At 38.9% G+C, this 13,480-nt stretch overlaps 1 protein-coding gene across 2 annotated transcripts; it reads right to left on the bottom strand.

Moving 5' to 3' along the window:
- Positions 1 to 1,635: 1,635 nt before the first annotated feature.
- LOC104608961 (protein SRG1-like) lies at positions 1,636 to 3,947 on the bottom strand. Of its 2 annotated transcripts, none has more exons than XM_010275086.3 (4): positions 3,537 to 3,947; positions 2,829 to 3,076; positions 2,411 to 2,735; positions 1,636 to 2,048 (listed from the first exon to the last, which is right to left on the bottom strand). In XM_010275086.3, exons 1-4 carry the CDS (start codon positions 3,798 to 3,800, stop codon positions 1,785 to 1,787), a joined length of 1,101 nt encoding a protein of 366 aa, XP_010273388.1. In that variant the 5' UTR covers positions 3,801 to 3,947; the 3' UTR covers positions 1,636 to 1,784. The 2 variants fall into 2 exon arrangements, with proteins under 2 accessions (XP_010273388.1, XP_088755922.1); XM_088899796.1 differs by having other exon boundaries at positions 3,691 to 3,939.
- Between the last annotated feature and the right edge of the window lie 9,533 nt (positions 3,948 to 13,480).

Here is a 13,480-nt window from a genome sequence, read left to right as displayed (position 1 = left end):
TATTGGTAGATGATATAATTACAATAATAATAAAATACTAGCATATTAATTATTAAATTAATAATAGATTAATTTTAAAATAATAAAACAAAAAATAGAATATTACTAAACTAAAAATAATAATAATACAATATAATAAAATAATAAATTATTCATAAAATTTAATAAAAAGTATTATTAAAGTAATAATAATAATCATAATAATACCAACAATAATAATGTACTAATAAAATAATAATTATATATTGATGAAATATTAAAAAAGTAATAATAAATTAAAAATAGACTAGTACAAAATTGAAAACTATCAATTGATTCCATTTCCATCACCAAATGAATCAAAGAATATCAACCAAAATCTGACTTCGATTCCTGATTAAACCAAACAAGTATCAGGAATAAGTGATTTCGATTCTAATTCCTAAGGTTTCCAATTCAAATCTTATATGCTAACCAAATGCACCCTTAGACTAGAAATCAGAAGACTTAAAAACTCTATGGCTCCATTTGGAAGGAGTACAAATACAAATATGTAGAGTGCAAAATCCTTGTAATATATATTATTTCATATGCATTTGTACTGTAGATATTTGCATTTGTACTCCTCCAAACTAAGCTCATACAACAAATGGCAATTTCTCATTGTGGGTCCCACGTATTGTACCATTGACATGCAGAACTTTCATTGGTTCCATAGCCTGCTGAACAACCATCTCATTCAGATAGTCCGTCCTAATTCAATTCCATTTGGGTCGAGTATTTGTGCAAGTTATTCAAGACCATGAAGAAATAGTACTATTAATTCTAATAAGAATAAATTTCTAGTTGTTACCTCCAATATGTCACCAATGTTCAATGTGAAAGCAAAATGGTTAAGCCCACAGAATTTGAGTGAGGTGTAATAGCGATGGCTCTATCTGGTTGGGGACATGGAGGATGGTAATTCATCCTCATTGATCGCATACCATCTTCAAACAATTCTCTCATCTCTCCAGCCTCCATCTTTAGAGATTTTTTCATCAGCTCTAGGACTATTTATTGTCATTCAAGGGAAGATGTTCTTAATGTGATAACAAAGATGTGGTCAGCAGATCCATGCTCATTTGTCACAATCTATTGCAAAGATGTTACATATTTGTAAAACGAGTTAATTCGGATTCAATCCTCACAAAATTTATACTCACACCGTATTGACAACACTTGCAGCCCTGTATTAGGAACATCTTCCCATGGACGAAAAATATAAGTACTGCGATATTCCAAATGCATGGCTGTAAGTGTTGTGAGGATGTTGTGGATACAAATTTTGTGAGTACTGAATCTGGTCTCAAAACGAGTTATCATCTGCTACCGCATGCTACCCAAAGATTCTACAGTTGGGTATCATGTGGGTATAAAATCAGGCCTCGTAAAAATGGCTGAAATTGGACTAAGAGAAAGAGAGTCTGGAATCGGAATCGGAATGAGCTATTCTGATTCTAACTTTTGATTGGGTGGAATTGGAATCCCATTCCTATTCCTGCTGGAATGACATTTCCCCATTTGAGGGAATGGCCATTCCCTACCCCTCCCTTGAGAATGAAATCCCATTCCTGCTAATTCAAATTCCGATTCCTTCATATTATAATTTTGAAATTACACAAAATTTGCAATAGTTTACTGAAATACTGTTACATGACATCAATATATGTAATTGTTTACTGAAATAACTAGATTTATTACATTTATTTAATTACATCCTTTCTACTCAATCCTCAGATTAATTTATAGGCAAATTAACCCAGCTATTGTTTGCTTTCTCCATTTTGAATCCTCATGACATCAATGTATGACTTCCCATCTAGTTTTCGAGCAAAGAGACCTTTGAAGTATTCCTCAGATGCAACTCTTCTGAACAATGCTGGGTTTCCTGAGCTGATCAGACTTGGTGCAGGTCCTATTTCTTTGTCAAAGTTCGGATTGCAGAATGTGGCAATTGAGAGCCTCTCTTTTACCGAGTTAACTGTTGCTTGATGTTCAATACTACGGTATGTTCCATTTGTAAAAATCTGTCACAAGAGACCATATAATAATTTAGCAAATTAAGCTAAAAAAATAAGATACTGTGCAACAAGTAGTAATTGGCAATTTCATCTGGGCCAAATAGTTGTGGCAAGCCCACTCAATAGGGGAAGAAATTCATCTTGTATAGGTTTTCTTACCTACTTTTTCTTTCAAACCAAACATAGCCTTAGGAGGTGCTCGCAATTTTTTAAAACAAAAACAACTGTTACATCAGTAAGATTATATTGTTTTTGCTAATGGCAGCTGTGTAATTTCATTTACAAAAACAAAACCAACTATATTGTGGAACACCCCCCCTTAATTGTCGTACCATTAATTCTCACAAGAATAAACATATAGTTATTACCTCCAAAATGTCACCGATGTTGATTATGAAAGCATTTGGAAGAGGTTTAACTGGAACCCACATCCCATCTTTCCTTACTTGGAGGCCTTCCATTTCGTTAACTTGAAGCAAAATGGTTAGACCCGAGGCGTCTGAATGAGGTGTAAGACCAATGGTTTTCTCTGGTTCTGGACATGGAGGATAGTAATTCATCCTCATTGATTGCATCCCATCTTCAAACAATTCTCTTATCTCTCCAACCTCCATCTTTAGAGCTTTTGCCATCAGCTCTAGAATATTCATGGCCAACCTTTTCATTTCTTGTGAGTAAGAATCCAATGTGTCTCTGTGCAAAAAAGTATTTTGGTTGTTGAAGATAATCTAGATGGATGAAGTACAACAAATAAAAATCGATAGAGAGAGAGAGAGAGAGAGAGACCTGAGAGGAAGGGGGAGTTTGGGAAATAAGTGTGGCTTCCTCCGATGGGTTGGAAGAGTCGACATGAAAAAAAGGTCTCCCCAATCAAGTTTTTGGTCCTCTGATACAACAAAAGCCTGCCCAAATCCCTCTATTTCGTTTTGGAGTTGCCAAAACTTCTTTTTCTCTTCTAGAGGGAGGTTGAAGAACTCTTGAATCTCCAACTTGGTTTTCTCCACCAGTGATGAACTTACTCCATGGTTTACCAACTGCAATATATTTAAATATCAGTCCCCTCGAATCACAGCATAATTAATACATGGTTTATTTACATAAGGATATTTTGTTAGTTAAGAGATTAGAGACCCTCATCAAAACCAGCCTATTTGCCATCATTCCCAAAAAGTGCAAATTTTGCATCAGATAAGGAGTACAAACCATAGTTATAAACAAATTAAACATAGCTGCAAACAAAAAAAGCCTAGTTTTCTTCTCCTCAAAAATCTTTGAAGGTCTCCCAATTCGTTTTTCAAAAGGGGTAGCTAGATTCTAGTACCAAATCTGTTCTCAATTAGTGCTGCTACTTCTTAGGCTTCACAGCAGCTATGTTTCTTGTGGGACTTTGGTTGCAAAATCAACATTTTTTTTTTTCCTTTTTCAATAAAAGAGAATAGGAAGAAGATGATAGTGAAGGTAAAACAGAAGCTTAGAGGTGAAGGGGAGACATACTTGGAAGAAACCCCAGTCTTTGCAAGCAGCATGCAACCTAGATAGCTCAGAATCCATGGACTCTTCAGAAAGTAAGCTTTGCATATCGATGACTGGAATCGTTGGAATTGAATCAGGATTAGAGATGATTGGAGGGTGTTGTGAACGTACATACCGAGGTGGAACTATGACAAGATGTTGTTTGGCCAACTCCTGGACGCAAGGTACCAAGATAGAGCTTCCCAATGTCCACTGTTTTGTTGCCATGATCATCAATTTGCTCATACGCAGAGAGGAACTGTTTTAGCCAACCTATAGATCTATTCCAATAATGGAAGAAATAGAAATCATAAATGAGGATTGTGATTGTCGTCGTCTGATCTCCAACCCCCTCGGGTACGTAGGCCATATTCATAATTATTTTGTCCATATTGGGCACTCTGGTGGCTGCCTTGTTCCAGTACTATTAATACACTATGGCCTGCAAACTCTGCATGTGGATTTAATTAAAATGGTCAATTAGTCATTGCCACAGGTTGGATTTGCCATTTGGTTGAATTTAAATGTATCATGCCTAATTATTCACATAGTTGGAATTTTTTAAATTGGGCATCAATCCTATTATTTAGGTGTCTATTCATATTGAAATATCTTCTGACAGATCTGATAAATAAAAGATATTGTAAGGTTTTGCATTAAGATTTTAAAAGCTTGAAGATGGTGCATTTTTTCGTATTTTGGGCATCAATCCTAACCCTTAATTGATGTCAAATTCACGAACATGATGTGATTTATAGGGGGAGAGAGCTAGTTGTAGGGGGGGCGGCTGGAATTCAGAATTTGCATCGTGTGTTTCCGTAGTTTCCCAATTAATAATTATATATGTTAGAAGAAGCTAACAAGCCGGTAGTTGAGATGTCATTTGGTATCATGGAAAAAGCTGCACGGATTCAAATTCACAGAAGTGCAGACTCACGTGGTATGGCGAATTGACACAAGCATGATGCACAATGCTTTGTAATTGATGCGAGCATCTTCTAATGAAATAAAACAATTTTCTGATTTATTGCTGGAAATTGGAGTATTATGGCAGAGTTCAAATTAAAAGGAGATTTTCTTCTAATAGATGTAACAAACGATTAAGACAGTAATCATAAAAGAACACTCCAAGTCTAAAAGATGGGTAAAACGTCTTTGTAAAAATACACTAATCACGTTTTACACTGAACAATGAAAATGACCGTTGCTTTTCTGAAAATAGTGATAGGTAGAAGAGTGTAAAGTTTTACATTGATAAAATTGATATAGTTTTTATATCGACTATTGATGTAAAACTTTAGAGTTGATGAGGTTTTACATCAATTATCAACGTAAAACTATACTCCATCCAAATGCATGCAAAACTGAACCGGAGTGTAGTTTTGCATCGATAATAATTACACCCTCTTTCCAAATGCATACAAAACCGAATTGATGTGAAATTTACTTAGGTTCTTGATTTGCATTGCATCCAAATGCAACCTTATGCTTTTGTGATTTTCATGGGTGTGCTGCCCCACATGACCACTCCTTGTGCCCTACATTTTAGGATTGCAACTAGGAATGGCAACGTGATGGGTTCGGGGCGGGGATCATATTTCCCATTCCTGACCTTGATTATAAAAGTAACCCCTATCCTTATTCTCAATCCCTATCAGGAACAAAATTTGTCCTCCATCCCCGATCCTCAACGGGGATGGGATTCCCATGGGGACCCGAATCCCCGAAATTTTTTTAGATAACAGTATTGTTTTGAAAAATAAATATACTTAAAATTAATAAAAAATTTAAATTATAAATAATTTTTTAAATATATTTTGATATATATAATATACATAATATAATAATATATATATAATATAAATAATATATATATATATACATAATTGGGGTCAGGGCAGGGCGGGGACCTCAATCACCATCCCCAACCCCAACCCCGATCTAGGATTTCTACTAATCCTCGTCCATGTCCCCGCCCTGCCAAAACAATCCTCATCCCTGCCCCCATCGGGTCGAGGAAGTCGGGTCCTTGTCGGGGATGGAAAAATTGCCATCCCTAGCTGCAACTTGGGTGCACCGGCGCTCAACTAGAGTTCTACCCAATCTAACCTGAGTTTTAGGGCTGTGGGTGGGTTTGGGGTGTGGGGCCAAAAGCTCAAACCCCCACTTAAATTTGGGTTGAGATAGCTTGGGTAGCCTAAAGCTGGATCAACCCACCAAACCTGCTTAAACAAATTCATACAAACATAGATTTATTTATATATAATGTCTTTTTTGTGATACAAGAAAGATATGGTACGGGAAGAATTTTGACCAATCAAAACTCACCCATGAATTTTGAGAAATAACACCTAATTGACTATCACGTTTATGATAGGCCAAAAAAATTTCAGATATCATAGTATATAAGGCCCTATTTGTTAACACTCTGGAGAATCAATTCTGGTGATTCTCTTGATTCTTTGGATGAGGTTGCCGTTTGGGAGTGAAATTTCCAAAAGTTGCCATTTTTAGATGGAAAATCTCATCCGGATAGCGATTTCTTAGAAGTTAAAAAATCTCGCTTCTGAGAATTGAGAATGCCATTCTCTTAATTCTCGCTATGTTGTTTTTTAATTAATGAATATCTGTTCACATTACACACAAGAGTGGGGGCAAAGTTGTAAATGTACTTTCATTTACTGCAAAGTTGTAAAGCCGATCGGATTTGAAAACCACATATTTTCCCAAATATTTTCCCAAATATTTTCTTTATTTTTTGTATATTTTATACTTTTATGTGTTCTCTCATTTTTCAATTTTATTATTTAATTATGACATCAAGGGTTTACACATTTGAGCCAAAAGGTTGAATTGTTAACTTGACACTAAACATGAAAGAACTCCATTTTTGGCTTGGTTTTAAATTTATAATTCATTTCTATTGTCTATAAAAATGATTATTCTTTGTGACACCCTTTTTAATATTAATATTAATTAGTATGATCAATCAATATAAGATTCAATGAAAAAATGGGTTAATACCACAAATGTAAGACTTAAATGAGAGTGATTTGAATGAGGAGAAATGTAGTCGTTTAAATTGCATTTTATGTCCCCCACAATTAGAGAGGGACCAAATACTAAAATAGGGGTATTCTAGTCAAGAATAGGAATCAATGAATGTTAATGAGAGTTAATACCTTAAATCTAAGACTTAAATGAGAGTGATTTGAATAAAAAGCAAATGGTTATTGAAATTATATTTCTATTCTTACAATGAGAGAGGGACCAAATTCAAAAATTGGGTATGTTTATCAAACAAAAGTTTCACACTTTTAATAGTAGTAAAGATATAGATACAGATTTGTATTTGTTTTCTCAATCATTTCCTATTAGGTTTAAGTTGCATGTTTCATGCTCATCAACAAATATATAATAAGAGAAATATGTCCAAAATTTTCAAAATTTCTTTATTTTCTTTATTTTTTGTTTTTTTTTTTATATTTCTAAATTTGTATTATTTATTTATGACATTATAAAATCAATCCTCCTCACTACTTGTTCTTTTAACATGTGCCAGAGAGCCCCAAATCTTCAAGTGTCTTACACTTGGTTTCTTACCGGTCCAAAGCTCAAAGGGAGTCTTCGGAACTGATTTGGTTGGAACCTGATTTAGCACGTAAATCGCAGTCTCTAATGTATAACCCCAAAAGGATGTGGGTAACTCTGAATGTACGAGAAGTGATCGGACCATATCCAATAAAGTCCGGTTCCTCCTCTCTGAGACACCGTTTAGCTGTGGTGTAGTAGGAGGAGCTAGTTGTGATACTATCCCGTTGACGTTCAAGTAGTCCTTGAATTCGTCAGAGAGATACTCGCCACCTCAATCCGATTGAGGGGTCTTAATTCTCTCCCCAACTGCTTCTCGACCTCTTGTCTGAACTCTTTGAACTTTTCAAAAGATTCAGACTTGTGTCTCATTAGGTACATGTAACCATACCGAGAATAATCATCGGTAAATGTTATAAGTAAATGTGCTGGTTATGTGTCCTAACACTCATGGGACCACATACATCAGTATGTATAAGATCAAGCATGTCTGTACATCTTTCAGGCTCACTGTTAAATGGTCGTTTCATCATCTTACCCTAAAGGCAAGGTTCACAGGTTGGAAGATCTTCTACAGTTATAAAATCCAAAGGACCATCCTTTACCAACCTTGTGATTCGATCTATGTTGATATGGCCAGGTTGGTAATACCACATGCACGTGGGATTAACTATATCACGGGTTCTTTTTTTGGCGATGTCACCCGACGTATTTTCGGTTATGTTAGTTTCCAAAGAAGGATGGAGAACATAGAAACCATTCTCAAGTTCTCCGTATGCGAGGAATTTGTTATTTCTTTTAATAGTCATCGTATTACTAAAGAAGACAGAATATCCATTCGCACACAATTTTGAAACAGAAATCAAATTTCTTCTCAAATTTTGTACATAAAGACAATCTTTCAGTACACTGATTCCTTCTCTGAAAATTAACTCTACAGTTCCTATGGTTGTAGCTGCAACACTTGCAGAAGTCCCCAAGAAAAGAATCACCTCTCCGTCACTCAGTCTTCTGCTTATCCTGAACCCCTGCAGTGAGTTACACGCATGAGTCGATGCCCCGAAGTCAATACACCAGGAAGCAGAAGTTACCAACAAATTGGTTTCTATGATACAGGATTCGAAATTACCTTATCTCTTGAATTCCAGGTACTGAGGACAATTCCTCTTCCAATGGCCAGCTTGGGCCCTTAAGTTTGTTGTCGTCCAACAACTTTGCGAATTGTCCATTTGCCATTTTTGATAAAAAACAAATATTAGTCCACAACCTAATTTGATTCATGTTATCTACATAGATATGGCTTTTAATCTATGTTCCATTTCCATTTATTCATCTTCTAGATTTCCCTCCTATCTCAGTGGCGGAGACTATGAATTATGTCTCTGGAAATGTGGGAAATCACATAGGGTGCATGAAGCCAACTGTTTCAACTGCATAACCCCACCACCTTTCTGTGAAGGATCATATCCACTCATCGTATGAGCTTTTCCTTTGGCCTCTATTAGACAAGGTTCATTGCCATTTTAGGTTAAACCTTTCTGTCCAGTGAGTGCTCACCCATCATATTCGTGAACACCAAGGTACCATGAGAAAGTCTTCCATTTTAGGATAGGCCCCTCCCACATCGGTCTATGACACCCCTATCATCTTATGAAACATTCCAACAGATCCAGCAGCAAATGGATAGCCCAATTTTATGGTGCATTTCCTCATTACTGAATGACCCATCTTCATGCTAATGATGGAAGGCCTTTAGAGAGTTCATCATATGAATCTCCCTATCACATGCACCCATATTTCAGGAGGGAACAAAGTTGTTATGCCCTAGTTTAATTTAGGTCAAACCAAAGTGGCTCCCACTGATTTTCATAAAGCCAGATTTCGATGGGCCCTAAACGACTAGGGTTCTGCACAGTTTCTCTTGGGGAGGTGTGGGGCCCACCATGAAGGGAGGTCATCTAATTACCTTAATGACACCATGGCAATGATGTGCATTCAGCCATGGTATGCGCAAGAGCCACTATCGTATCAGCTTGGGCCAAGTACTTATGGCCCATGAACGTTGCACATCACACATTCATACATCACATGCAGGGATAAAATTGATCCAATCAATTAATATCTGTAAAACCCATTATTAAAGCCCATAATAGTTCATAATATTAGTGATTAATATTATCTAGGTATGTCGGCTGAATAGCAAAAAGCAGTTCGGCCCATATAGCTTTTATGCAGTTAATGGGCTAAAGCAGTTTTAACACATTAAAACTGGGTTTTACAGGTGTGGGCGGAATTGCATCTTACAATTAACCATCAACTCCTAGACCCACGAATGAAAAAATAGGGCTGAGAACAACCCCTATCGATCCACAGATTCGGTCCAACCAGTTTGGTCCAATCTGGTTCGAATGGGTCTATGGTTTGATTTTTAATTCAAAAATTAATTCAATATTATGATCTGAAATTAAATTACTGATAAAAGACATTCAAGAATCAGTATAAGGGTTGTTCGTAGATCTGCTACCCTGCAAAACAGAGGTTAGTTCGTAGCTTGCAGTTTCTCAAACTGTAAATCGCAGATAGCCAAACCCTAATCTATAAAGCGTAGATTTCTTGCGCCATTAAAGACTTCGATCTCCACCGTATGAACAAACATTTTGTACATAATGAAAATCGGTGGCATTTTTTATCTTTGCCTCGAATGTTGCAGTTGTGCTTTGCTTTGTTGTTTCTCGCATTTTTTGCACTATTTTTGCACTTATGCTTTTGTTGCCGAAGGGTCCTTGCCCCTCTAAGAGAAAAATCACAGTGTGAGACAAGTATAGTTTTCTTTGGTTTACTTCACTTTGCACGCCAGGAGCATGGTAGAGGGGTGGCCGAGGCGAAGCCTCGGTGATTGGGCCGGGGCTTGCCTGGCCTACCACCCTTCTTAGAAGTTCACTTAGGCAAGGCCAAATTGGCCTGTGATGGGGGGAGGCCAAAGTGGAGCATGAGGCTCACTTGGCTCTCCTCCCTTCGAATAACTAACAAGATGACCTGTTAACGTGAGAGTGGGGCCATGGCTGAGCTAGGGCTTGCCTGTCTCCTAATCTTCTAAGTATTGGTTTCAGCGAGGTCGAAGTGTCTTGCCTTATTTAGGGGTGGTCGAGATAGAGCTTGCCTTATTAGGGAATGGCCGAGACAGAGCTGAGGCTTGTCTGGCTTCATGGGGCCTAGATAGAGCCGAGGCTCACCTGGCTCCCATATCCCCGCATACTTGTTTCGACAAGGTCGAGCACAACGCTTCGAGGAGGCTGACTTCCTTTGTTGGTAGTGCTAAGTGTGAAAGTTTAGGAGACTAACTGCCACCGAGGTGGGGCACTGAGGCACATGAGGCCCTCGACCGTCCTGGTGTATTCTGATGCATTAAGTCATAGATAGGGTGTTTTCTACTTATTCGCTAGGTCTTGGTGTCGGTCTAGCGAGGGGGTACAGTCCTTGGAGGAGGCCGTGCACCCCTGCCAGTCGCGAGGCTGAGGAGGAACTTAGTAGGTACATGCACTGAGCATTGAGCTGAAGAGGAATTTTGCTTCATTCCTCAATAATTTCAAAAAGATATTACAATCATTTGTAGTACATCCAGAGATTCTCTGAGTTCCATGTCCAAGGTACAAGTTTTCCATCTAGGTATTTCAAGTGAAAAGTGTCGAGACCGATAACTTGCTTGATTTTGTAGGGGCCTTCCTAGTTGGGGCCCAGCTTCCCTACTCTGGGTTTGGAGACCATGACTTTTCTAAGGACAAGGTCTCCTACTTGATAATGTCTATCTTTTACCCTGGAGTTGTAGTAGCAGGCCACTCGCTACTGGTAAGCGGCTAGCCTTATCTGTGCTTGCTCTCGGGCTTCTTCTAGCAAGTCTAAGTTTGGTCTGAGGGCTTCATCATTTTTGGTTTCATTGTACATCTCAATACGGAGTGTCGGTTGGCCAATCTCTACTATGATTACTACTTTTGTGCCATAGGTTAAGCCAAAGGGAGTTTCTTCCATGGCTGTCCAAGGCATAGTTCGAAAAGCCTAGAGTACACTGTTCAGTTCTTCAACCCATAGGCCCTTAACTCGGTCCAATCTGGTCTTCAACCCATCCAGTATTGTCCTGTTGGTGACCTCGGCTAGGCCATTGGTTTGAGGATAGCCTACCAAGGTGTACTATTGCCTGATACCGAAGGAGGCGCACCACTCCCAAAACGTGGTGTCATCAAATAGCTTCCTGTTGTCGGTGACCAACATGTAGGGTAGGCCAAAGCGGCAGATAATGTTTTTCCAAAAGAAATTTTGGATGGCTAGTGCCGTGATGGCGGCCAAAGGCGGCTTCTACCCACTTAGGGAAGTAGTCTACTGCAACAATGAGGTACTTTCTGCCCCCCGTGGCTGGAGGAAAGGGGCCAAGGAGGTCCACTTTTGCATCAATCTAGTTGGTGTGGTGTCATAAGTTGGTCTCAAGGGTCATGGGCTATTGAGGGCTGAGAGAGTGGTGGTCGGCCGGTGTCATAAGTTGGTGTGCCTCTAACATGGATCACACTTTTGCACCAATCTATTTGCGTCCTTGTGGAGGGTAGGCCAGAAGTAGCCCTACCTTAGGGCTTTTTGGGCTAGGGCTCACCTGCCGAGGTGGTTACCGTAGATGCCTTCGTGAATTTCTTATAGCACATAGTTAACCTCCTCCAGACGAAGGCATCAGAGGTAAGGCAAGGTGAAGGATCTTTGGTACAACTTCCCTTCCAGTGAGGTATAGTGGGTTGCTAGTTGTCTGAGTCATTTTTCCTCATTTCTATTTTCGGGCAACTGTCCAATTGATAGGAAGTTGACGATGGGATCCATCCATGAAGGTTCAACCTCTATGGGGAGTACTGGGACTTCTTCAATGGAAGGCCAAAGTAGCTTCTCGACATGTATGACCTGGGAGTTCTGCTCAAGGTGCTTGCCAAATTGGAAAGGGCATTGGCTCGTGCACTCTCCACTCGTGGGATCCATTGCAAGGAGAAGTGTTGGAAGTGGCGGGCTAAATCTTGGACTTTGGCGAAGTACTTGGACATTCTTTGTTCTCTGGCCTCATACTTTCTGTTCACCTGATTCACTTGTGTGTCCAAAAACGTGTCGTTAACCACTTCAGAACACCAGTTTAAACATTTATAAATTTTTCCGATTCCAAAAAACTACTAACGCAGTTAAGGGATGAGAATGGGTCATATCCACAGGGAAGCGAGGAAAAATTAATATGTACATAGATCCAGACAAGAGAATATAATCGAGAATTGCAGAAACTAAGAAAGTAAAATCTATAATTGCTGAAATTAAATGATTTAGAATTAAACAAAACAATAACTAAAATTCAAAATTTAACAAAGTGCAGAAATCAACAAAAGAAATAAAAGACATAAACAAAGTTGATGCAGAATTCGGATCCAATGGCGGTAGCTGCAAATCGGTCGGACAGCTTGCAGGAACCCCTCCTCACAAGAATCAGGGATCCTTCCTTTCTATAACTGTCGAACCCCTCGAGACACCTTAGCCTTGAACTGGATGAAATCAGATCTGCAAAACAGAGAAACAAACAAGAATCAAATCTAAAAGAATGCTGAAATAAAAATAACAGAAAAGAAAATGAAGAAAATAAAAGAGTGGTTGATCAGATCCAATGGCGATAGTTGCAGATTGGTTGAATAGCTTGTAGGAACCCCTCTTGACAAGAACTGAGTGTCCTCCCCTTCTACAACCCTTGAACTCCTCAAGAAACCTTAGCCTTGTAACTGGGTGAATTGACCAACCCCTTCTACAAGGCCCCTGGGGTCCTTTTTATAGTGAAGGGTGGACATAACTGGGAATAGAGAGAAAGAGGGGGTGGCAGCTGGGTTTTAGCAAAGTTATGGGCGCCCTAGGGTTTCTAATGGAGGGTTAAAATGATTCTGGGGTGATCCTAGGGCTGAGAATAAAAGAAGAGGGAGCCCAATATTATGTAGGGCTGAGATTTGGGTGCCCAGAAATGAATGGAGGAGATTGAGGCACCTAGGGTTGAAAGGTGGAGATTAAAAGAGGTAGGTGGTGTCGTAGAGTGGATGGCTTAGATAGAAGATGGAATGTAGGGCTGAGATCTAGTGGCTTGGGGCTGAATGGTGAGGATTAGCAGTTAGGTGGTGCCCTAGGTTTTAAAAACTACAAAAAGAGTGCCCTAGAATGAGTGGTGGAGATTAGAAGGAGTGTAGGGTGGAGATTAAACAGTTGGGGGCAGCTAGGATTTGCTAAGGAGGAAAAGAAAAGTTTAAAAGGCACCTACGATTTGCTAAGGAGAGGGGAGCATG

This window comes from Nelumbo nucifera, chromosome 3, assembly GCF_055504915.1.
Source record: "Nelumbo nucifera cultivar China Antique chromosome 3, China Antique-T2T, whole genome shotgun sequence".
NCBI classification, from domain to species: domain Eukaryota; kingdom Viridiplantae; phylum Streptophyta; class Magnoliopsida; order Proteales; family Nelumbonaceae; genus Nelumbo; species Nelumbo nucifera.
The sequence above is the reverse complement of the archived record's forward strand: the minus strand, read 5'-3'. Positions and strand labels throughout refer to the sequence as shown.

Bases quoted from the DNA above. Each gene is read 5' to 3' on its own strand.
- LOC104608961 (XM_010275086.3), bottom strand. From the start codon at position 3,800: ATGAGCAAATTGATGATCATGGCAACAAAACAGTGGACATTGGGAAGC. The intron at 2,736-2,828 runs GTCTCTCTCTCT...TTTTTTGCACAG, and splicing joins AAACTCCCCCTTCCTCTCAG to AGACACATTGGATTCTTACT. The intron at 2,049-2,410 runs GTAATAACTATA...CTCTTGTGACAG, and splicing joins ACATCGGTGACATTTTGGAG to ATTTTTACAAATGGAACATA.